We start from the raw sequence: 22137 nt of genomic DNA on the forward strand, positions 1-22137 counted from the left end.
AAAAAAAAAATCAAAAAAAACCACCCAAGCATGATTTTGAATTAAAAGAAACCTAAATTAGTGAAATGGAAGAAATGAAGTCAGTTATAAATTCATATGATCTTATGGGCTTATCACAAAATGATAGCCAAGCTTTTGCTCCAGATGGTGCAATAGTGCTTGTGACATCCACTTTGAACTGCAATCTAGTTATGTGTCAAGCAGGAGAGTCCATTATTCACTGCATCAGTGCTGGGGAAAGAAGGTTAAAAGTTCAAGACATGCCCCAAGTGATTAAGGTTGTAAAAATCAGGAGATATACCATGGGGAAAAAATGCCACTGTTATTTTTCTTCCATACTCAGTTTGTTCCCCCAAAAATGTGTTTAAGAAAAAAAAACTAACAAAAAAATAAAAAAAAAAAAATAATAACAGGATGCAGGAATACCACTATTCCCTACAGTGATATACAAATTATCTTTTTATTTGAACTCCTTAAACTGATCTGCTACCAGCTTCATTTTACCTAGAAAGAAACATAAAGGCTTCTTTAAAATCTGTCCACAAGTTACAGGACTTGAGACTTCAGTTAACACTTTCTACTCTTTGTGATATTCTCTTCAGCTATTACATACTTTAACTAACTCGTATATCAAATTTCATGTTTCATGTACCCCACAGATCACCAGTTCATCTGCACTACTCAGGCTTCCCTTCTCAGCCTCATAAACCTTTGCTCTGCTGATCAGTAACATAACCTAAAAATTGCTTCCCAGCAAAACCCCAAAAGTTTCTGCATTTGGAATTGCAAGTGTCGCTTCTCCATTACTTGAGCAAATTTAGATTCTAATTCAATATAAAAAGAAGAAGATGCAAAACCTGAAAGGTGAAGCTAAAAACATTTCAATTTAAATGAATGGAAAGTATTATTAAAAAAAAGGTACTTTAGTGCTCAGAATCTTTGAAAAGGTATAAAGTAATTCTTTCCAGGAAGGTCTCCTCTTTCAACAAACAGATAGAAATAGTAATTCCATTGTAATAAATTTTCTAAGTCACTGTTTATCTCTGAGCTTGATTGCACATTTGTATAAATTGTATTATGTACTATAAATGTATTATGGCCATGTTGCTGTATTCTCTTTGAAATTAAGTGAAGTAACTGATGTATTAGCACACATTTTCAGGTAAAGGGAAACACTGAATTTCACAAAGCCTGATAACATTCAGACTCTGTATATATTTGTAAGTGTGTTAACATTTCAGAGAAGCACATTGACAATACAGACAAAAATCCCTGTAATCCAACACATCAGGGTCCTTGAACTACAATGGATTTATTAATGCCTTAAAGTTCACAACAAAATACACACACAAAGAAATCCTGTAGCAAACCCCTGATATCCAAGACTAACCTTAACATCCATCAAAAACCTGGGCATTACATTAGAAAACCTACACACTACAAAACCCATCTACATCCCACAAACCTTTTGTAAAGTCAAAACTCGGTTTAAAATCTTGTCTTGAAATACTGTGTGCTCCAAATCACCTTTGGAGTTAGAATGATAAATCAAAGCCTGTGAGCTCTCACCCAGCAGTTCAGCAGGCTCCTTGGACAAGGCCAGGCTCACCCTTGCTCAGCAGGAGCTGCACAGACCCACAGGAAGGATCCTCAAAGTTTAGGAAGAAATTAGTACTAAAGCCCACTCAGCTTGAAGTAACCATTGGAGCGGAGAATGATTACTCAAGGCAAATGAACTCTCTATGAGGACTTGGGAAATTAAAATAATAGTGCTGGGGGAGCTGGGGGGAGTCTTAAAGAATTATTAGAAATTTCCAAATATGTGGTATATATAATATATAATATATAATATATAATTCTTGTAAATGTTGTGTCCAGCCATGTCCAAGGACAGAATCTTTTGTTTAATATTATACATAAAGTTATATTTAGTTTTGATACTGGAGTTTTTTCTTTAGAGGATATAGAATATTAAGAACTAAAAGAAACCCTACAGAAGCATTTTAAGTATGAAAAGGAAAATAATGAAAAAGCCTTTTTGAAAAAAAATTAAAATGCCTTAAAAGCAATAATATATCTGTGGAAGAGAATTTGTATCACCAAGCTAAAAAGACAATCCTGATTTTATTGGATATGTCATGCAGTTTTTGTGTACTGAGAGCTGACTCCAATGAAGCCCTTGTCAGTGGAATGAGCACACATTACTCCTCTGTGAAATCCTACAAGAATACAGATGGCAGCGAGACCATGGTCTTAATTGATTTAAGGGTAAAGTTTATATCTTTAAAGAAACATTTTAGAACAGCAAGAAGCAAATCCTTCATGCAACCCTTAAGCATGCAGTATTATATTTGGGTTTAGAGCATGCCTGATTAGCACCATGTATTCGTACCCAAAGGAGATGCAGGTGAAACAGGGAACACACACAACACAGTATCATAAACAAGGAAAAGCTGATTGTCATTTATTTCCTGGCACATGAGTTAAGCCCAAGGTGAGAAAAAACTCTTGTAGAGTAGCTCTCAAAAGAAACATGACCCATTTCTCTCTGAAACCAAAATAAGAGGCAACTAGAAGATTTGGGGCAAAATCTGTTGAGAAGACATGAAAATATGATGTAACCCCTAGGAATGTCCTGATTGCAGCTTTACTGATGGGGTTTTGATGTACATGTTGATATAAGTGAAGTATCTTCACTGTTTAAAAACAAACAAACAAACAAAAAAGAACCACTACAGGGTGTTGTTTGTAGTCAGTCATTTTTCAAAGGCCAGAGTTACACCAATCACAGCCTTTTCCACACTGGGTTTGTTCCTTGTCTCTTGCTACATACACTTTGATTAGAGAGTTTTTAATTACACTTTAGCCTGTTAGCACCATGGGGCCAATAAAACTAAGAGAAATAGAACTAAATTCTTTTCATTCAACACAACTGGTAACTAAACACCAATTAATTATACCCACACAAGCCTAATGAAGATAATGGGGTTGCAGAGAGTTCACGGATGGTATGAAGTGGCTTGTGGTATCCTAACCTTAATCAGTTAACTACTTTGTAATAGGGAGGATCATAGGATAAGCCATCCTCTTTCTACATGCTTACAATTACTATTACTGTTAATGGAAATTACATGGCCATACAGATAATTCATGTAACATTCACTTGAACAGGAAACAAAAGTGATAAATACTTGAGGGGACTCCCTACAGTTTATTGAAAACCAGAATGCAGGGTTATTAAATGAGTATCATTCTGCTTCATCTCATTGCTTTACTTAAGGCAAACCTGACAGATTGCTAGTTTTCCAGGGAGAGGGCATCTGCAGCATTTCTGGGAAAGCTGTGCCAATGCCTCACCAGCCTCACAGTAAAGAATTTCTTCCTAATATTTAATCTGTATCTGTTTCAGTTTAAGGCCATTGCCCTTTCTTTTATCACTGTATACCCTTGTAAAAAGTCTCCATCAATCTTGTAGGAGGCTCTTTTAGGTACTGGCAGGGGTCTAAAGTTCCTCTGGAGTTGTGTCTTCTCTAGGCTAAACAATGCCAACACTTTCAGCCTGTCTTCATAACAGATCTTCTCCAGCCCTTTGGGGATCTCAGCTGCTTCCCTCATGTACCAGCTCTGTTACCCCTTTGCTCTCTCAGTCCTTGACTTTTCCTGTTGTGGCTTGGGTGGTGTAGCTGCAGCACTTGCCAGCGAACAGTCACGGAGTGTATCAGCCTTCCTCCTAACCCCAGGCAATCAGTTCTCCCACTTCCTTCCAGAGAAGTCTGACATTTTCCCTAGACTCCCTTTTATCTCCAGCATGTTCCTTCATGATTTTGTTCAGAGCCTGTGAAAGGGCAGAAGGTGGGAAACTAATACAGAGGCACTTAAAACATATGAGAAGGCACAGCCCTCACACTGGGTGGGATTACCCAGGATATGATCATGCTCAGAGACCAGCACACCAGCACCATTTACCTCCAGAAGGCTGTTCTGCCAGGAATATTTAGTTAAACTGGAGCTTTTGGAGCAAGCTTGTGAAAATATCTGGCACTACGTGACCACTGCCACCCACTCTGGCTGCACAAGCCCCTCCGGAGCAGTTATGTGCCCAAAGGAGGGGCCGCCACCACAACTCCTCCCAAAGTAAGGAAATCTAATGAGGCATTTGCTACTCATTCTTCCTCAAGGAACAGGGAGTGTCAGTTTAGAAACTTTTTCAGAGGAATCAGCTTTTTTAAAAAGAGGGTTTAAATCTCTGGAGAGGTGCCTAGTGTTTCTAAAGCGTGTGAAACGAAAAGAAAAGGATTCCTTGGGGATTTTTCTTCATTATCACCCCACCTGGAGAAGCGAGCACACAATGAGCAAAGGTCCACACGTATTGATTTTAAAGCTGGGGAAGTGTGCGGCTAACAGCTTTTAAGTATCTCCATTTTCAGTTACTTCAACAAAATTACCGGTGAACAGTGTAAGAAAGTGAAAGTTTTTGTAGGAAATTGCGGGCTAAAAATGATCATTTAGGTCGCGAAATGTTTCTTTTCATTGAAAGTGGAGGGCTTTCAAACGCAGGAGTTACCGTGGGCGTTTTGCTGCAGACATTTCCCAAACACACAGCCCGTCCCTCTTTCAGGACCATAACCTTACGGAGTTTTGTTGCTCGGAAACTTTTGAAAGCGAGGAGCGCTCGGTGGGGCTGCCGGCCAGCGGGGGAAGAGGCGGGCGCGTTACCCGCAGCGACCGCGGGCCCACGATGGAGGCGGGCGGGCGGCGCGGGCGGCTGAGGCGGGAGGCGGCCGAGTATTACCGAGCGCTCCGTGTGCCCGAGCGGATGGAGGAGGCGCTGAACCAGCTGTTCCTGCAGCGCCCCGACGATCTGTACGGGGAGCTGGTACGCGGGGCGGGGATGCGGCCGGGCGGGGCCGGCGCGGCCTCTCCCGGGGCAGCGGGGCCGTGTGGGCGCCGTGCCCTCAGCCAGGGAACGGCGCCTCTGTGTCACCCTCAGAGCTTTCTCCTCAAGGACTGCCATGCTTTGTGCTTGTGGCCAGTGGTGCCGCGCCATGTGCGTGTCCGCAGCAGCCGGGCTTCGTGGCCTGTCGACACAAAAACAAATAATCCCCAGATGGAGTTTGCCCCTAGCAAAACTGCTGCTCGGCAGTGCTGGCTCCCGGCAAAGAGACTGGGTGCTGTTCGCACTGCAGCTGCTCATGCAAGGCAAATGGGCCCCAGTGGAAGGGTCAAGAATCACACCGATTTTATCTGTTCCCACTTGGCAAAATATTATTGACAGCATAATGAAACATCAGTTAGTGGCGATACTGGAATTGCCAATACTAGAATAGGGAGCAGCTCTCCAAAAAAAAAAAAAAAAAAGATTCCTTGTATTGTCTTTGGTGGGAATTGAAATACTTAATTCCATCTCATACGGTTTCCCATCTCCAAGTGTTTTGTCATCATCAGTGGAAAGGACTGGAACTGGTAACACCTTTCCTGCTCTGCTTGGTAGTTGGCACATTCCTCTTCTTTGGAGCCATAAATGTTCTGTAGTTTTCCTGTTTGATGAGCTGGGTTTGGTGACTCCCAGATAACAGATTAAATAATGAAACTTACTAGTTTCATTTTAAGGACGTTTCACTAGTTTCGTTACTAGTTTTATTATAAGGGAGTATGTAGAAACCTCAGGTAAAATTGTAATCGTTTTTCTAAACCAACATTGGTGTTCATTAACTACAAACAGAGACCCAAACAAATTGAATTTTGATAGTTCATCAGGTCCATTTAAAACCATATTGGAAGAAGAATGGAAACTCTGCCTACCAGAGGTCATGGTTTCCACCTTTCTCACAGGGCTCAAAGCTTGCTGGAAATACCAATCATAGAGTGACAGAGTGTGCTGAGTTTGTTCAGTGCTGGATTTGATTGTAATCATGGAATAAAAACCTCATTGCCTGGAAATTGACTTTTAATTGAGTTCTTTCTCTTTCGTTTAAGGCTAACTACTTTTCTAAATTTTCAAAACCTCCAGTAATTTGCAAGTTAGTTGGAAGAAAACTTTTTGATGCAGCTGGTCAGCCAACATTAGAAGTAGAAATATACTGTACAGTGAAAAACTATGAGAAGGTATGGGCTGCTTCTTCTTGTTTTATATATTTTACTAGGACAATATCTGGGAGAGGTACTATTCTTCTCACATCCCAAGGAATGTTTTATTTTCCATCTTTAGGACAAGATATAAATCTTTGTGACTCAACAGTTGAGTATTGTAACTTGGAAAATAAAAGTATAGTGAAAAGTTAGACAGTGGCAGCTGGAATTAGACAATATTTTATGAGTAGGATCTGATAGTGTATCTTTGTATATTAATTTTTTTTCTGTCTTAATGATCATGTAGGTTTTCCTTACACCCCATAGTAACCCTATACATTCACTTTAATTTCACCTTTTCTTTAATTTTCAGATCTTTGTATTTCTTTTTGTGCGACACTTTCAGAAATATACAGTACAGGTAAAAACAGTATAGATAGAAGCACTTCTTTTACACTGAGCTAATAGGTTGGTGTGGGTGACAGTGAAGTCAAACATACCCATTTAGCACCTGCAATGCAGAATTGTTTCTCATCTCTTCCCCAACCTGAAATATTCAAGTTACATCTTTACAGCTCTACCTGTTGTGGAGGAATTATTTCTACTTTCCCTCAGTTAAATTCTGTTTCTGGAATTCTGTTTGTTTGTTTGTTTGTTTGTTTGTTTGTTTGTTTGTTTGTTTTGCAGAGGATTTGTTCCACTGTAATGGCTGCTCATTCTCAAATACCTGAAAATGCTTTGCCTGAAACAATTGAAGCTAATGAGAAAGAAAGAAATTACTCTGTTCATACTGCTGTGGAATGGGTCAATGAATCACTGAACACAATGTTAAAGCACTTGGATCCTACTGACCAGTGTCAAGCTGATAAGATGCTTGGGTAGGTTGCATATTATGAAAATTACTGCATTTGAATATCTGAAATATTCACCACTGATTTATATTGTAATAAAAAACATATTCAATGTTTTCTACTTTTTAAAAAGTATTTTTAGGACATAATGTCCATCTCAGACCCATTTGACTACATTATTGCCAGCTTTTCCTAATTATGATATAATAATCATGCTGGTTTGGGCTGCAACACTGAACACAGGCTGTAGCAAACAGACCTAATTGCCTTCCACATGAACTGGATTTTGGAATACCTTGCTAAAGGGAATAAGGACTCAGTTGGAAAGTGAGTCTAAATAAGACTTGAATGCATTGTTTATACTACTTTATATATCTCACATATTCAGTTTGCCTGAATTGGCTTTCTGTGACCCATGGGTGAAGATTTCACTTCATGCATGTAATCGAAATTCAGCCACCTCTGAGTTTGCAGCCACACAATAACCAGTGTACAACTCACCTCCTGTCTTAACCTAGGCCAGGCTGATGGATGTCATGACATTATGACAGGATCTGTTACTACCCATGCAAAGAAAATAAATCCTTCATGCTCAGACAGTCTGCTCAGAGCTGACTTTCAAACCAGAGTGATTTACAAAGCATGTACTAAGGTTTGTGATACTTGCTTGTGGTTCTTTTTGTTTAATCAGTGATGCAGGTGATTACCAAAAAAAGAATGATATGATAAATTATGGACTTGTCCAGCTTCACACAGCTTCTATGGCAGAAGCTCAAATACAAGCACTTAATCTACTCCCTAGCATGTTCTTTATCCTGTGTCACATCTGTCTACTTGTCACATGTCCACATGTCCACATTTTGACCCGGTAGTTTTTATGCCTCTTCCCTCAGTGAATACTTTGCAAACAAGGTAGAAGAAAAAAAGGAAAAAGAAAGACAAGAAAAAGAAAAACAGGAAGAAGAAGCAGCAAAAGCCACTCCTGCCAGTTCTTTGCGGGGTCCAGCCTCAACACCTAAGCACAAAAAGGGAGGAAGACCAGGTCTTACTTTATTTAATGTTTTCTGCAATGCAGATATTGATAAAGGTCCTAAAAGACACCTTGTCTCATGTTCATGGGGTTTGGTTACTCTTTCCTGACCTTTTTGATCACAGCAATTTCTGCAGCAAAATGAGGGAGGGAAAAATACAGTTTCCTCATCATTCACTGGCATTGGTTGAACAGAGTTTCTGCCTTTGTTTTACAGTTGGTTTAGACAGGAGGTTATTATTCTTCAGAGTGGGGAATAAGAATGGAGGAGGATGCAAATGAAGAATAAAAATGAAAATGATAAGGAAAGAAAAGGAAAGGAAATCACAGAACTGAGTGGTAAAAAGGAAATAGAATTAAGATAGAAGCTGCAAACAATTGAATGGGGAAGGAAAATCTCCTTCTCACACTGGGAAAAGGAGGAAAGACAGAGAAAAGGAAAAAAGAAAGAAGGTGAGACAGAAGTGAAGGGTAGTATAGAGTAAAAGGATGTAAACAAGCATCCTGCTAGAGGAAAAAGGAAAAAAAAAGTGAGACTAGAAAAATAAGGTAAGCATACATGGCCAAAAGCAAACAACCCAAAGGAAAAAGCACCCTATGTTATCTCCATCTATAGATTAAACTCAGGCAAAAAAGTTGTCATTTGTTGGAAGGGCAGAAAATTAGTTGCAACTATAATACACTGTCAGTAAAAAACCTCCCACTTCATATGTTGGCTGTGTGCACAGCAAATTCACCTTTGACCTGAAATTTAACTTCTGCAGTCATCAGGTCCATCCAGATATCTTTGTGGTGTATTTGATATTTAGTCAAGCTTCTGCTGATGCATCTATTAGGTGTTTCCACTAATGGTGACATTGACTGTGATGTTATTGTTAGACTCAGTGCCTGACTGTTTGGAGCCAATATCAATATTGGGAATCAGATCACTTACTGCAGCTTCATCAAGTGTTCCCTCTAAGTGTTCACGTAAGCCCTATAGGCAATAAATATGGTAGTGGGAGCTGCTTGGTTTAAAGCATTTTGGACAAAGTTACTGTATCTGAAAGGGAAGTCAATTCTTATGAAAATTTAATGTGTAATATTAAATGACCTGTTTACTCTTTGGGAATTCCAATTGTAATAGGCCTGATTTTTTTTCGCAGTCATTATCAGAAGAAATCAAGTATTTGTACTCCCAGTTAGATTATAATGTAATCTCCCATTTTTAATGCAAAATCTGAGCATTTAAGGAGCACAATAAAGAAGACTGAAAACATGCTTTTGAAAGGAACCTGAAAAATTATATGATGTTATTGGATTCAAACACAGATAAATAAAAATACATATTTCAGTATGTGTGGCTGAAAGATCTCCAAAAGAAACAAACTTGAAATGCATTTGAAACCAGAGTGAGGACAGATACTCTGCTTACTTGTCATTCCATATAAAAAAAGCTGACCAAAATTAAGTTAAAAATAACTTACTGTTTTTCAGTACACTGAGTACACATTGAAATGACAACACCATATTCACTCACATAACTCTGATCCACAAGCATGTATTTAAAACCAAGAAAACATTTAGCTACTCCTCTCTGTGTTGTAGCAACGAAGTTGTCAGTGGAAGCATCATCCATCCCAGCTGCAGAGCCTGCTGAGTCAGTGCTGTGTGGCAGCTTGGCCATTGGGGGAGCATCATTTGCCATAGCAAAGGCTGGGGCCACTGTTAGCCATGTCCCATTGTACCTGTATACTGCACTGCTGAAGCACCATCAGGTACTTGTGGCTTTTGTCATTTTATTTTGTTCCAGTTATCATTATTGTTGCAGCCAGTTGTGACAGTGTTGCTAAATTTGCATCAGAGAATACATCCTTAACACCATTACCTGTGTTTTCAGTTTTTGCAGTTTTTGAACCCTGTACCATAACTGAAATATATAAGAAATTATTCTGATTTTTACATTTTTATTTTCAACTGGCACTCCCAATTACAGGAATCACCTGAAGGAATGACTCTACCACTCCCAATGGTTACTCTGTTGAACTGTGAAAAAAATTCACCTACAAAACTGAAATTAGTCAAAGAAGTTATGGTTATACCACCAGTTGAGTTATCACTCAAACAGGTACTGTTTCCTTTTTTTAATAAATGTATTCTATAGACATCATACTAACTACATATGTACATAACTATATAGGTATTTTCAATATAGTCCTTACAAGGCCAAAGTTCTAACAGATGTTAGTGCAGAATTCTAACACTAATAGCATTAAATTAAATAAAAAGTTGATTTAAAAGAGGTACCATGAAGATGTGAGTTAAAAATGGATGTTTGTATAGAGGAAAAAATTAGTGCATTGAAGATGTGAAGGAATTGTGTTACACAATAATAGATTTTGCATTTGTAGATTATAAATATTACCGGTTGTTTGACATAGCATGCAAAACAACAAAACCCATAACAAATACACTGGAAAACATAACATATTTGGGAATAAGTTGCTTTAAAATGAAATTGTGACACTAGAAGGGAACACAAAGAGCAAGAAGGATGGGTGAGACAGATGGGATCACCCCTCTCTCTTTTTGTTTAGCCATGTGTTGCACCAAAGAATGTATCTGCACAAGATGCCTCCATTAGGGCTGTGATTTCTACTTTGTGTGCTGGTGACCTGAACAAATAGCTGAGCTCGATTCTCTTTCTTTTTGCTTTTCCCTTAACTTTTCTGGGTTGTCCCCCAGAGCTGTTAACAAGGTCACTAATTCTGCCCCATTCAAAGCCAGGATGGCTCAGGAGTGCCCATGGGAGAGGAGGAAGGGGTTTGCTGCCCTGCAGAACACGAAGCTGTTTGTCCTGTGCTGTCGCCAGCTGTGACTGACTTCTGCCCCCTTCAGTCTTCCTTCACTGGCACAGTTTGAGAAAATATGAAATGTCCTTTACCAAGTTTGCACTCAACATTTACTAGCTCAGCTGAAAAGGAAAAAGAGCCTTATATTAAAAGCAATGAATTCATTTAATTGGAGTGTTGCCTAATGTTTAAACTCAAGACAGTGATTTCTTTTTTTCCTGCTTCTTGGAAGTATTCTGAAGGTTAATGTACTCAGTCATGTCAGAGTTTAGGAAGTCTTAGGTAGAGTCACAATTGGGAATGGATATTACCACCTTCCCACTCCTCAGATATATATATGCAGACACAGATTTTTTTACTTGTTAGGTACCTGAAGGGCTACTTTTGGGGAGGAGACTGCTTTCCTTGACATCCCATAATCAAATATTCCTGCTCATCCCACTGCTACTAACCCTTTCTGGTTGGACACTTGGCTGCATTTAGTGAATGGAGAGATTGTTGTATGGTTTGGGTTTTTATGATGACTTTATATTAAAATTTTCATTTCGAGTAAGTGTTGGCTCTCTTCTGATTTAAGCTGCTGAAATGAATTCACATAACTTCCTTTTGAAGATTACTGTTGCTTAATTTCAGGGGATAAAAAGAGTTCTGGATATTCAGAAAGAAATAATAAGACTGTTGGGATCTTCAGGCAAAAAGGTACAATAAATATGTGTTCTTACAGTGTGATGTACTTCATTTGATCTTTTTACACCATTGTCCTTTTAAACATCTACATGGCACATTTAGCCTGTTACAGGCTTGTGACAGAACAGAGGATGTGTTTCTCTGGCAGATGAATAAAACATTGGCCATTTGGTGAAACTAAATTAGAAAATTTAGAACAAAAATTGTTCTAAGCATAAGACTTCCTGGTTGTCTGAATAAATATACTGGGAGTGAATGGTATCAGAGGGAATATGCAGTATATATATCCTCACCTTGCTATACCTCTCACACACAAGATATTTTATTCCAGGTACTACTACTGTAGCAGTAAATCAGCCTTGGTATGTGCATGTGCTTTTTGGAAAGCAATGTTGTTGTGTTTCTCCAAGTACAGAGTAATACAGTAATATTCTCATTTCTGAGATCCCCTGTATTTTTGATGGGCTGGGTGAGAATGTCTTGAAAAACAAATTATGACTGGACAGATGTCCATATAGAAATAAACATTTTAAATTAGTAACCACCACAAAATAAAACTATTAAACTATTAAATAAAGCTATTTCCTAATTGAAATATTTACAATCTCTTTTAACCAAAATTCAGTCAATCTTTCTTTTCTTTTCTTTTCTTTTCTTTTCTTTTCTTTTCTTTTCTTTTCTTTTCTTTTCTTTTCTTTTCTTTTCTTTTCTTTTCTTTTCTTTTCTTTTCTTTTCTTTCTTTTCTTTTCTTTTCTTTCTTTTCTCTTTTCTTTTCTTTTCTTTTCTTTTCTTCTTCTTTCTTTTCTTTTCTTTTTCTTTTCTTTTCTTTTCTTTTCTTTTCTTTTCTTTTCTTTTCTTTTCTTTTCTTTTCTTTTCTTTTCTTTTCTTTTCTTTTCTTTTTCATCTTTATATTTTTCCATGGAATTGATTTCTATCTTCTTTCACTCCCAACAGCCTGGTTCACGAACAGAAAGTAGGAAAGGAAAAGCACAAAAAGCTCTGGTAAGAAAAGAGATTTTAACTCTAAGCCTTCAACAAGGTATTAACAACAGCAGGGGACTTAAAATGTTCTTAAGAAAGGAAGCATTAATCTACATTGCCATTTTGGAAAGGTCAAGGCAAGACTTAAATATTCCAAATGCTCATATTTTACATAATAATTTAGATTCTTCTGACCATACCTTCCCTTCCTGGAGGACAGTAGAGGAAATAAGGAGAAATTTCTGAGGTCTGATAATTTTTCTCATGGAGAAATCCTGGTAATTTATCCAAATGAGCATTTTTGCAGCCTGTAGCACCAGCAGAGGACTTTTGATCATGTAGATCTTAAAAGTGTTACCTGTAAGACTTGTGGATTGTGCTGTTCCCTAACCCTGGGAATATAAATCCCTTTATCCTGCTGCATTCAGCCCAGGTCCAGTCAGAGGTTACAGATAATGGCAGATGCAAACCAGCAGCTGAAGGGCAGCACTCACAATATTGCACAGGACATTATTTTATATGGCTCAATTGATATTTTTTATCCCTTCAAAACCAGTAGTTTCTTGATGAGTTTCCCAAATAGTGGGATGGAAATGCCATGCAGGTTTTGCTCTTCATTCTGAGATGATTTAAATATTATTAGATGAGAATCATTACTGTTGTAAAGTATAAAAAAGGATGAACAAAACCTTTCCTATTTCATTGTTGCTTCAACAAGAAACTCATCATCGTTATGATGCTGGCCAATGTTTTCCTTGTGTGTAATTTCTATATTAGTACCACAATATGTGCTGCAAACATAAGGTAGAGTATTTCTGTAAGATATACATAAGGAAACAATGCCTTAGATTATCTGAAAAAAATCCATTTATTTCAGTAGGAGAAAACTGAAGACAGTAGTGAAACTGAATTTAAAATTGATAAAAGCACCATGTTAGTTTGAACTTTCATGTGAGGCAAAAAGAGGAGAAATTAAAAAGTAGGTAGTGAAGAACTTATTTAGGTTAAGGAAGTAAAAACTAGACAGAGAAAAATGATTTTTTTTAACACATAAATGCTTTTAATAGAGTGTAACACTGCACAGCATATGGACATCTTGAAAACCACATGAAACTGCAGATTTAATCTCTATCTGAAGTGCAGGAAGACTGCAGCATTTTTTGCTGCCTATTGCTGCATCTTTATAATCCAAAATTCCTAGACTTTACAGTTAGAAATCAGTGTTTGGAAAACCTACAGAAAAATTAACAACAGAAGGAAATGCATTAAATATTTCCTCAATATATGCTTGTGGCTGATGTCCACAATACTGTCCCTGAAGCAGACAACTGCATGCAGCTGACTGGAGATACTTCCCCTCTGTGAAATTTCTCCTTCTAGAAGTCTTGGATGATTCCTGAGGTTTCTTGAACAGTCCCCAGAGTCAATATCAGTGTTGTAGTTGGGGATTAATGAGTGAAAACTATTTAAAAATGGAAAATATGTATTTTGTGGCAAGGATTGGTCCATAGCATCAGAGCATTTATAGCAACTGAGTGGTTGTTAAGAGTGCCTTTAAGATAATTTTTTAAACCAGTGCTAGCCATACAAGACTGAGATCTGCATGACTACATATTTCCAAGCACTATTGCTCTCTGCTCAGTAGCACTTGATAATCCCTCTTTCCTAGAGAATTGTCCTTAAAGCTGCCAAGGAGATTTCTGAGAACAAATTCATAATGACAATGAAAATAGCTAATAAATTTGTATAATATGTATGTGTGTAAATAAAGTGATTATTTTTGTTTTTCTTTCAGCAACCAACCTTAAAAATATCACACTTAGGCTGCCTGACACTAGGATATGATAGTCTAGAACAACTGCTACTCCAAATGCAAATAGTTTGCAGCAATATAGGTCTGGAACTAGGAAGAGACATGTACTTAGCAATAAATTGTGCTGCTCATGACTTAATGGATTATGTAAGTTATTTCTCTATTTTGATTTTCTTGGGGTTTAAAATAAATGTAGCTGTTTGTTAATGTTATGTATTGTTATGTTGCAAACTCACCTACAAGCTCCTAACTAATTTTTTTTAAGGTAGTAATCAAGCAAACAGAAAGAATTATCTCTGCATTTATAAATTCTGTCTGAATCTGCCTGGTTTTCCATTATATTCAGCTACATCTGTTGTGTTCTTCAAACTATCCTAACATTGGCTTGTATTTTTACTATGGTATGCTTATATTCACATTAGTGCCCATCTCATTGTGCACCAACATTAATTTTTTAATTTCAGGTTTTTAATGTTTTTATTTGACAAAATCTATTTATATCCTGACAAAGTCTTACAGTTCTTGCCCTTTATTTTAAGATAAATCAGATTTTTCTCTAAGCAGAAAAAGAAACTTCCAATTCCATTTAGTACCTCATGAGCTTTTGTGTGTTTGGGTGTTCTATTTTTTGTGAAAGCAGTTGCTCTCCTGGCTGTGCTATGTGTCCTATACCAGAATGTGCAAAATCTTAACCATTGAATTACCAGTAATTCTGAGACTTCTTTTTTCTTCTTTTTTTTGTTTTTTTTTTTAAGGAGAAAGAAGCAGGGAAAGGCAGGCAGTATCTTGGTTTTGAGCACTGAGAGTACACTCCTTGCCCCAGCAATATTTTCTTTATGAAAAAGAGGGGTAAAGAGAAAAATTATATTTTTTGGGGGGAAGAGAAAATTGCGATTTTTCTCTCAATAAAAATGTCAAATATTGCTAACTTTATGCTATAACTCTGTCAAACTGGCAGCATTGCCTAGAAATGCTGCAACAGATCTGTCTTCCTTTGGCAGTGGCATTGATCAGAGACTGGCACGAGCCCACTGGAACCCAGAGTGTCATTTTAGGCAGAGTTTTTTGTAACAATGTGCTGAGAGCTCAGACACAGAGTGAAGCAGATGAGTGGAGCACACTCAGCTCACTGCCTTGGCAGAGATGTGTACACTCTGCTTTTCAGGGTCCTGCTTTCCTCATATTTCATGCTTTTTACTTTAATTTCTAGGAAAAAGGAAAATATGAAATACTCACTGGAACATTCAAAAGTCCTGATGAAATGGTTGCCATGTATGTGGAAATGATTGATAATTTTCCTTTTATTATTGCATTAATAGATCCCTTAAGAAAAGAGGTAAGATACTACAGTGCAGTCCTTTAAAAACTGATGGCATATCACAGACCTTTTCTCATTTTTACAAAACATGTAAAATACAAAGCTTCTGATTTTCAAGTTTTTAAGCACAGAATTATCATTAGAAAATGCATCTAACAATTTCTTTGAATATATTTTATTGGCAATATCCAAATTTTTCAGTGCTTTTGACATAATTTGAGATGGAAAATCCTGGCATGAACAGAATAGTCAGTACACATACCTTAAAGAATTACAAGAATTTGCTTTTTTATCCGATTCTACTTGCTAAACCAGTTATTTTGATTACATTTTTTTCTTTATGTACACTATTCAAATTATAAGGTGAAATTGTAAAATTCAAGTGTATTACAAAAATTGATCTGTAATGCATTATATTATATTAAGCTGGAGGAGCAAAAATTTGAACATTGTTATATATTCAGCCAAAAAAATCACCAGAATATTTGATTGCTGCAGTTCTTTGTGATGATTTATAACCAAAGTCCTGTCACTGGCAGCATTGCTCAGCAGAATTTCTCAAGTGGCAGTAAAACACCTCTGTGATCAAAGTTAGAGGAGTTAATTAGTGTGGCCAATCAACTACAATAATAAAGCACAATAATCTTAAGCATGTTATCAAGCTATAGATGGATAAAAGAGATTGTATAAGCTTAAATATTCATAGTTATATGTAAGGTTAAATTTCTATGTGTTAAAAAAAATAAAAATTAATTGCTGCAGAACTTACAATAGCAGGCTGAGATTCTGCAGCTGCACAACTTAATAAAAATTTGCTCTTGGTGTCAAATTTATCTTCTTAAAAATAAACACAGGGACTTCATTTTCATGAACAAAACACAGAACTGTGATTGGAGAAGCAAAGTAATGTTGGCTCTGTGAATCTGCCCAGTGCCTAAATCAATAATTCTAAAACTGATGAAATGCAAAATCCATCTGATTTTGTCCTTAACTGGAACTTTAAAAGTTCTTTTTTTTTTTTTTTTAATAACTGTGTTTCATATTACCTCACTCTGGTTAGCCTTGCCTCCCTATGTTGTTTCAGTCTGAATCTCTGAATTACCATGTTGCAAAACACCAGGTTATTCCCCACTCCTGCCAGGGCTGAAAACTTCCTTGAGAATTCTTATGAAGGAAAATATTGGCAAGATGAGAATCAGCAGGAGAATCAGCAGCCAGTGAAGTACATTGGGAATAGAGTGCAGAGTTAAGGCAAATGCCTCTCCTCCTCCTCCTCCTCTTCCTTCTCCTCCTCCCAAATCTCCAAGGTTTACCCATGCCACATCTTTGCCCCTGATAATTAGATCCTTGAGGATTAGTTCTGGTACCAATTCAATAAATCATTGCCAGACACCAGACCACTCTGGTGCTTAAATTTAAACATTGGTTCAGGTGTCAAAAACTTCATTTTCTCTTATGCACAGGCTTGAAATACACACAGTAATGGCCCCTGATGTTGATTGCAAAGTAGATAAGTACAAAAATCTGATCCACAGACCAAGAATAACCACTGGCAGAATTATGAAATAGAGATTTTTTTTTTTTTTAATGTGAGAACTTGGGCACAAAGCAAGCAAATTAATTCGTAAATTTCTTCTTTCAAATTCTTTAGATATCCTTGTCCTTTATTTAGCCTGGACCATGTACCATGTGGACAATGCATTAAAATAAAGAAACAAAGACCCTGAAAAATGGAGCTTTGCTAAAAAAGAGAGCATTGTATTCTGCTGTTCCCTATGGGTCCTGCCATTGAGTCTGTGTCTCCTGTTCATTATGTTAAACAACTATGACACTTGAAATATTAACACAAAATGAGTCATTTGAATAAAACAATAAAAATTATTTTATGTTCCATCAAAATGAAATAAATTTCAGGAGGAAAATCAAAATAGCAGACCCCTACGCTTAATTTATTTTAAATATTTTAACGATATTTTGTGCAAATGGTGTTGACTAATTTCAGATTAAAATTTATATTTTCTATCAAAATCTTAAAATCCAAGTGGTATGTTTTTCATAGGCAGACAGATTTAAAATACAGTGTAAAATGTAATATGTTTATATGACAGGCATATTTAGGATTAAACCCAAAGTATTATTTAATTTTAACCTCCTCAATTAGAGTTTTCATTCAGTTTAGTTTTTTAAACTCCAGTTGTTTGCTCAATTTGTTTATGCAGGACAGAGAACAGTGGAGCAGCATCTGTTGTGCCCTTGGTTCCAAATGCTTTGTGATTGCTGAGGATGCTGCCACACAAATTTCCAAACTCAAAACTGAACAAAGCATAAACATAGTCAAGTGCAGTGGTGTTGTCCTAAAATACATTAACCAAACCAAGGTGTCAGACCTCATAGAACTTACTGGAATTCTGGATGGTGAGTAGAGGGGGAAAAGGCTGAAACCAAACCCTACCAGCCACACCTGTTAATATTTCATGTTTTTATTTAATTATTGACACTTCTGATTTAGAAAGCACTTGTCAGAAGAAACTGAAATTCAAGTTTTGATACACAAATCCCTGTCAAGGAGCTTTAACTATTGTCAGTTAATACACCATGAATGTTTTGGATGTGGGTGCCCTTTGACACTGCAGCTAAGTGTCATGCAGTTAGATATCAGAATTAGAGAAAATAATGTCATCAATTCATCTCAATTTTGAATCATTTTAGCATTAATGATTTAAAAATTCAGAGTCGGACAGACTGTTTAAAATTGCATTTAGATGGATTATTGACTACATATTATTGAGCCTTTGTGGTAAGTATTAAGAACCTGTGCAGCTTCATATGTAAGATTTCTTTGTATCACTCTTTATTCATTTTTATACCCAAGGAATAGATGGACAAATTTAATATAGCTTCTTTTTTTCTCTTGTTCCTTAAAATAACCCAGAATCTCTGTGCCAAAGTGAGTAAATAGCAGCTGAAAGATTTCATTCAGTCAGGATGGTAAATTCTTTTTTGAGGAGAAGAAAAATCATTACTATAGTGAGGAACACATTTAAAAAAATAGCACAGCCTGATCAGACAGATCAGTGAGAGACAGAGACCAGGACAGGATGTTAGATGTTCCCTTATCCATCTGAAAATAAAACAGAATGTTAATGTAGGTAGTTTACATTTTTATCAGGTGGGGATATACTCCTGTTCGTATTTAAGCTTGGATAGCCTAAGGGTAAAAAAAGAATGAGAAGTCCAAACAATTTCTGTGTCAAATATATAAAATATTCTCTAATGAAGGTGTTCCCTCCTGTTATGTATAGGTCAAAGACATGTTACCATATTAGGAAGTCAAGATGTAGAATCTTCAGATGAGAGCCTCGTGGATCTGGTAAGTATTGAAAGCTGTTCAATTGCAGAATTGCAAAAATACTGCTTTTAACGTGTCCTATTTTTTAAGGAGAAAGCCTTTTTGTGCTTGAGAATGAAACATTTTACAAAATGGGCTTTTTCTAGAGGGTTGGTTTTTTTTTTCCCCCCACAGAGAGTGGTTATTCTTTTGAGTTTAAAGAGAGCACACAGGAAATTTGCCAAAGCAGGGAGTATATTCAAAAGTGTGTATGATCCATTTGCTTGCATTAGTTTATAAAAAACCGTGAGTTACTTAAAACATTCCTGCGTAGTAACAACATTTTAGGCAAATATTCTTAACACTACTATATTTAATCTTTCGCAAATAAAATTTCGTTTCACATGCCAGCGAAAATTACTGTTTGCATCGGGCAGATCTTTCACGGAGCGGTTTTATTTCCCCGTTTTTCTCGGCGGAGAGAGGAGGGTGTGAAATGAGGCTGAGGATAGCGCGGTTAATTTTGGGAATGACTGGCCCAAGTGAGGATTTTTGCCCTCTCTGTTGCAGGCTGTGGGCCTGGGTGCCCGGTTCCTCAAGCTGGGAGGTCTGTCCCGAGGAGAAAGGGTGGCCAAATACAACCGGCTGCTGGCCATAGAGGAGGAGCTGGCCGCGAATGGAGCGCTGCGTACGAGCTTCTTTCTTACTTTGTTTTCAGCCTGCCATGAATGCGGGCACAAAGATTGGAGGGAGAATGATTGAAACTGCACCCCAGGAGGGAAGCGGAATCAAAAGGCTGTAAATAAGGGCTGACAAAAAAAACCTAGGATAGCACTTGCCACAATGTATATTGTTGTCCTAATGGATTATCTGTTTACTGAATGTTAAAATAGACCCCTTCTTGAGGAGTAGCCTACATTAAGCTTTTTTTTCCCCAGAATTAATTGGTTGGAGTCTTGAAGCCCACGGTGCAAAAGGAACAAAACAAAAAAACCATGCATATAATGTGTCGAAAAGCTGCCAAAATGGAATTTTAGGCCAAATACCCCACCTCCCTCGAGGCCCGAAACATATATTGCTAACAAAACTTCATTTCACAGCCCTCTTTTGTATCTTACATTTCCAGCAAAATGTGTTTGGAAAGCTACAATTCCGTGGGTAAGTCTTAAATAAAACCCAAGAAAACCTCAAGCTGACCATGCACATTCAGCCTTAGCCACTTGTATGCATCTGCCTGCCTGTTTCAAGATCTGCATCTTCTTTTTATACTGTACCAAAGCACTGTTAAATGCTTAACAGTTCATTAGAGCCACTTCTCACTTGCTCAGGTATCAATCAAGCCAGAATAAAGACATGCAGTCTGAAGGGGAGGCAGAGGGACAAGGAGAGGAAGAAAGGAAGGAAAGGGTTTACAGGAATTGTATTATGCCTAAGAAAAGGAAACAGGGAGCAGAATTAAGTCATTTTACCCTCTTATTTGTAATAATTTCCAATGTTCTACACATAGGGTAGCAGCACTTGACATCCACACTATAGAACAAAGATTTTAGTTGAATTTTTTTTATTGAAAATATTTTGAGCTTTTTGAAATCTCCTTCTCGCTTATTAAAAAAAAAAAAAAGCAAAAAACACACAGAAATTCTTATTTTTTGCTAATAGTTTCAGAGAATGCACTTTTCAAAAATGACAGATAATTATAGAACTATGAATTTTAACTGCCTCAGCAATATTAATGTATTCCCTCCTCAAATAGTATAGTCTAAACAAAGGCTCTCGAGTCTGACAAATATTTAGACCTATATCTGATGAAATGAAACAGCAACAATCCCTGACACCGTTAATCATTTGCAGAAATAAGATCCAGTACCTAAATCAACAGCAGGGCAATAGTGGAGCAGGGCTGAGCTGCATACCAAGCTCCTCATTTGGCTGGGCTGAGCTGGGAATACCCAGGAGAGCCCTGCCCAGGCATTGCAGGTGACACTGGGCCATCAGGAGTGCCCAGAGGGCCAGCACCGGGCTCAGGAGCTGTGCCACCGCCTGGCCCTGTTGGGCTGATGTGTGCCAGCACAGCTCCTCTGGGCTGTGTGTGACCTGCTCCAGCAGGGCTGGGCACCGTGTGCAGGGCAAAACAGGAGCTGCTGCTGGGGACAGGCAGAAGGAGTCACAGAGCTGCAGAAACCAGAGAAGTGCTGGTGGCAGGAGCAGTGAACTGCTGGTTACAGGATCAACACAGGGACAGGGGCTTTTGTGAAGTAGGGATGAGGCAGAGTCAGCTGATGGGACTCTGGCAGCAGCACCAGTGCAGGGGCAAACAGTAAGGCAGAAGGTGAGATGCTCAGTGAAGAAAGCAATGCAGTAAATATCCCAGCTCAGGCTGCTGTGCACCTCGTGCACATGCATGTGCTCCTGATCTTGTGATCACTGTTCTTTCTAAGGAAGGACCAGACTTTTAAGTGTGTCAAGTTTTGGAAGCATCATGTGGCATTTCCAAAACATCTGTGTGCACCAGAGAACATTGTAACAAATCCCATGACAGCAAATATGAGCTGCTTTTTTCCCCCTTCTATTTCAGGTGAAGCAAAACTTGAATTTGTTGCTTTTGCTGAAGAATCACAGCCAGAACAACTTCCTGATGTGCTTCCTTCCCCAGAGGATTAGCTGCCTCCACAGCTCTCAGCCAGCCCTGCAGATTCACAGCCTGCCTGCTCAGCTCCCACAGAACAGCACACTAACCTAGGCTATCACCATTAACTTGGGGATAAATTTCTACGAAAAAACATTTTACTGAGGAACTCACATATTAACTATTCCTAAATCCATTTCTTTTCAAGCAGTTCAGCCAAGTATCTCTAAGAGATTTCAAATGCTGGCTTCTCTTTTCCCAGGGACTGTTGCCTTCAACTGAAACCAAATTAACTGAGCAGTGATTATAGTCTGAAAATAGCACAAAATTCTGTGCTGCATTTCCAAATCGACAAAACAAATACTGCTGTGTTAAGTCCAAAACTAAATGTTTGAGAAAATCAGAATCTCCCTCCATACAAAGAGCAAGCTGTTGACAAACAGTAAAAAAAAACCAAACACAAACAGAACACCACATTTTACAAAAAAACAAAGGCCTTGACTGTTATGCTGCTCCATCCCCCCCCACCCTCTCAATGCTGCTCTGAGATCCAGCCTGCAAAGGAGATTTTGCTCCAGTTGTAGCCCTCAAGACAAGTGCATC

General features: G+C 37.9%; 1 protein-coding gene across 1 annotated transcript; it reads left to right on the plus strand.

Annotated features, from left to right (window-relative positions):
- The first annotated feature begins 4732 nt into the window (after positions 1 to 4732).
- ENO4 (enolase 4) lies at positions 4733 to 22095 on the plus strand. The gene is made up of 14 exons (XM_079311976.1): positions 4733 to 4876; positions 5977 to 6105; positions 6757 to 6947; positions 7814 to 7962; positions 9538 to 9707; positions 9926 to 10057; positions 11415 to 11480; positions 12423 to 12470; positions 14245 to 14409; positions 15473 to 15598; positions 17800 to 17995; positions 18883 to 18950; positions 19479 to 19596; positions 21484 to 22095. The coding sequence occupies exons 1-14, from the start codon at positions 4739 to 4741 to the stop codon at positions 21567 to 21569; spliced, it is 1782 nt and encodes a 593-aa protein (XP_079168102.1). The 5' UTR covers positions 4733 to 4738; the 3' UTR covers positions 21570 to 22095.
- The last annotated feature ends 42 nt before the right edge of the window (positions 22096 to 22137 follow it).

Source organism: Erithacus rubecula (assembly GCF_903797595.1).
Source record: "Erithacus rubecula genome assembly, chromosome: 9".
In the NCBI taxonomy this organism is placed as follows: domain Eukaryota; kingdom Metazoa; phylum Chordata; class Aves; order Passeriformes; family Muscicapidae; genus Erithacus; species Erithacus rubecula.

What these genes read in the sequence shown, in the direction of transcription:
- ENO4 (XM_079311976.1), top strand. Translation starts at nt 4,739, where the DNA reads ATGGAGGCGGGCGGGCGGCGCGGGCGGCTGAGGCGGGAGGCGGCCGAG. An exon ending in ACGATCTGTACGGGGAGCTG is followed by an intron (nt 4,877 to 5,976) that starts GTACGCGGGGCG and finishes CTTTCGTTTAAG; the next exon opens with GCTAACTACTTTTCTAAATT. An exon ending in GGCCGCGAATGGAGCGCTGC is followed by an intron (nt 19,597 to 21,483) that starts GTACGAGCTTCT and finishes CTTCTATTTCAG; the next exon opens with GTGAAGCAAAACTTGAATTT.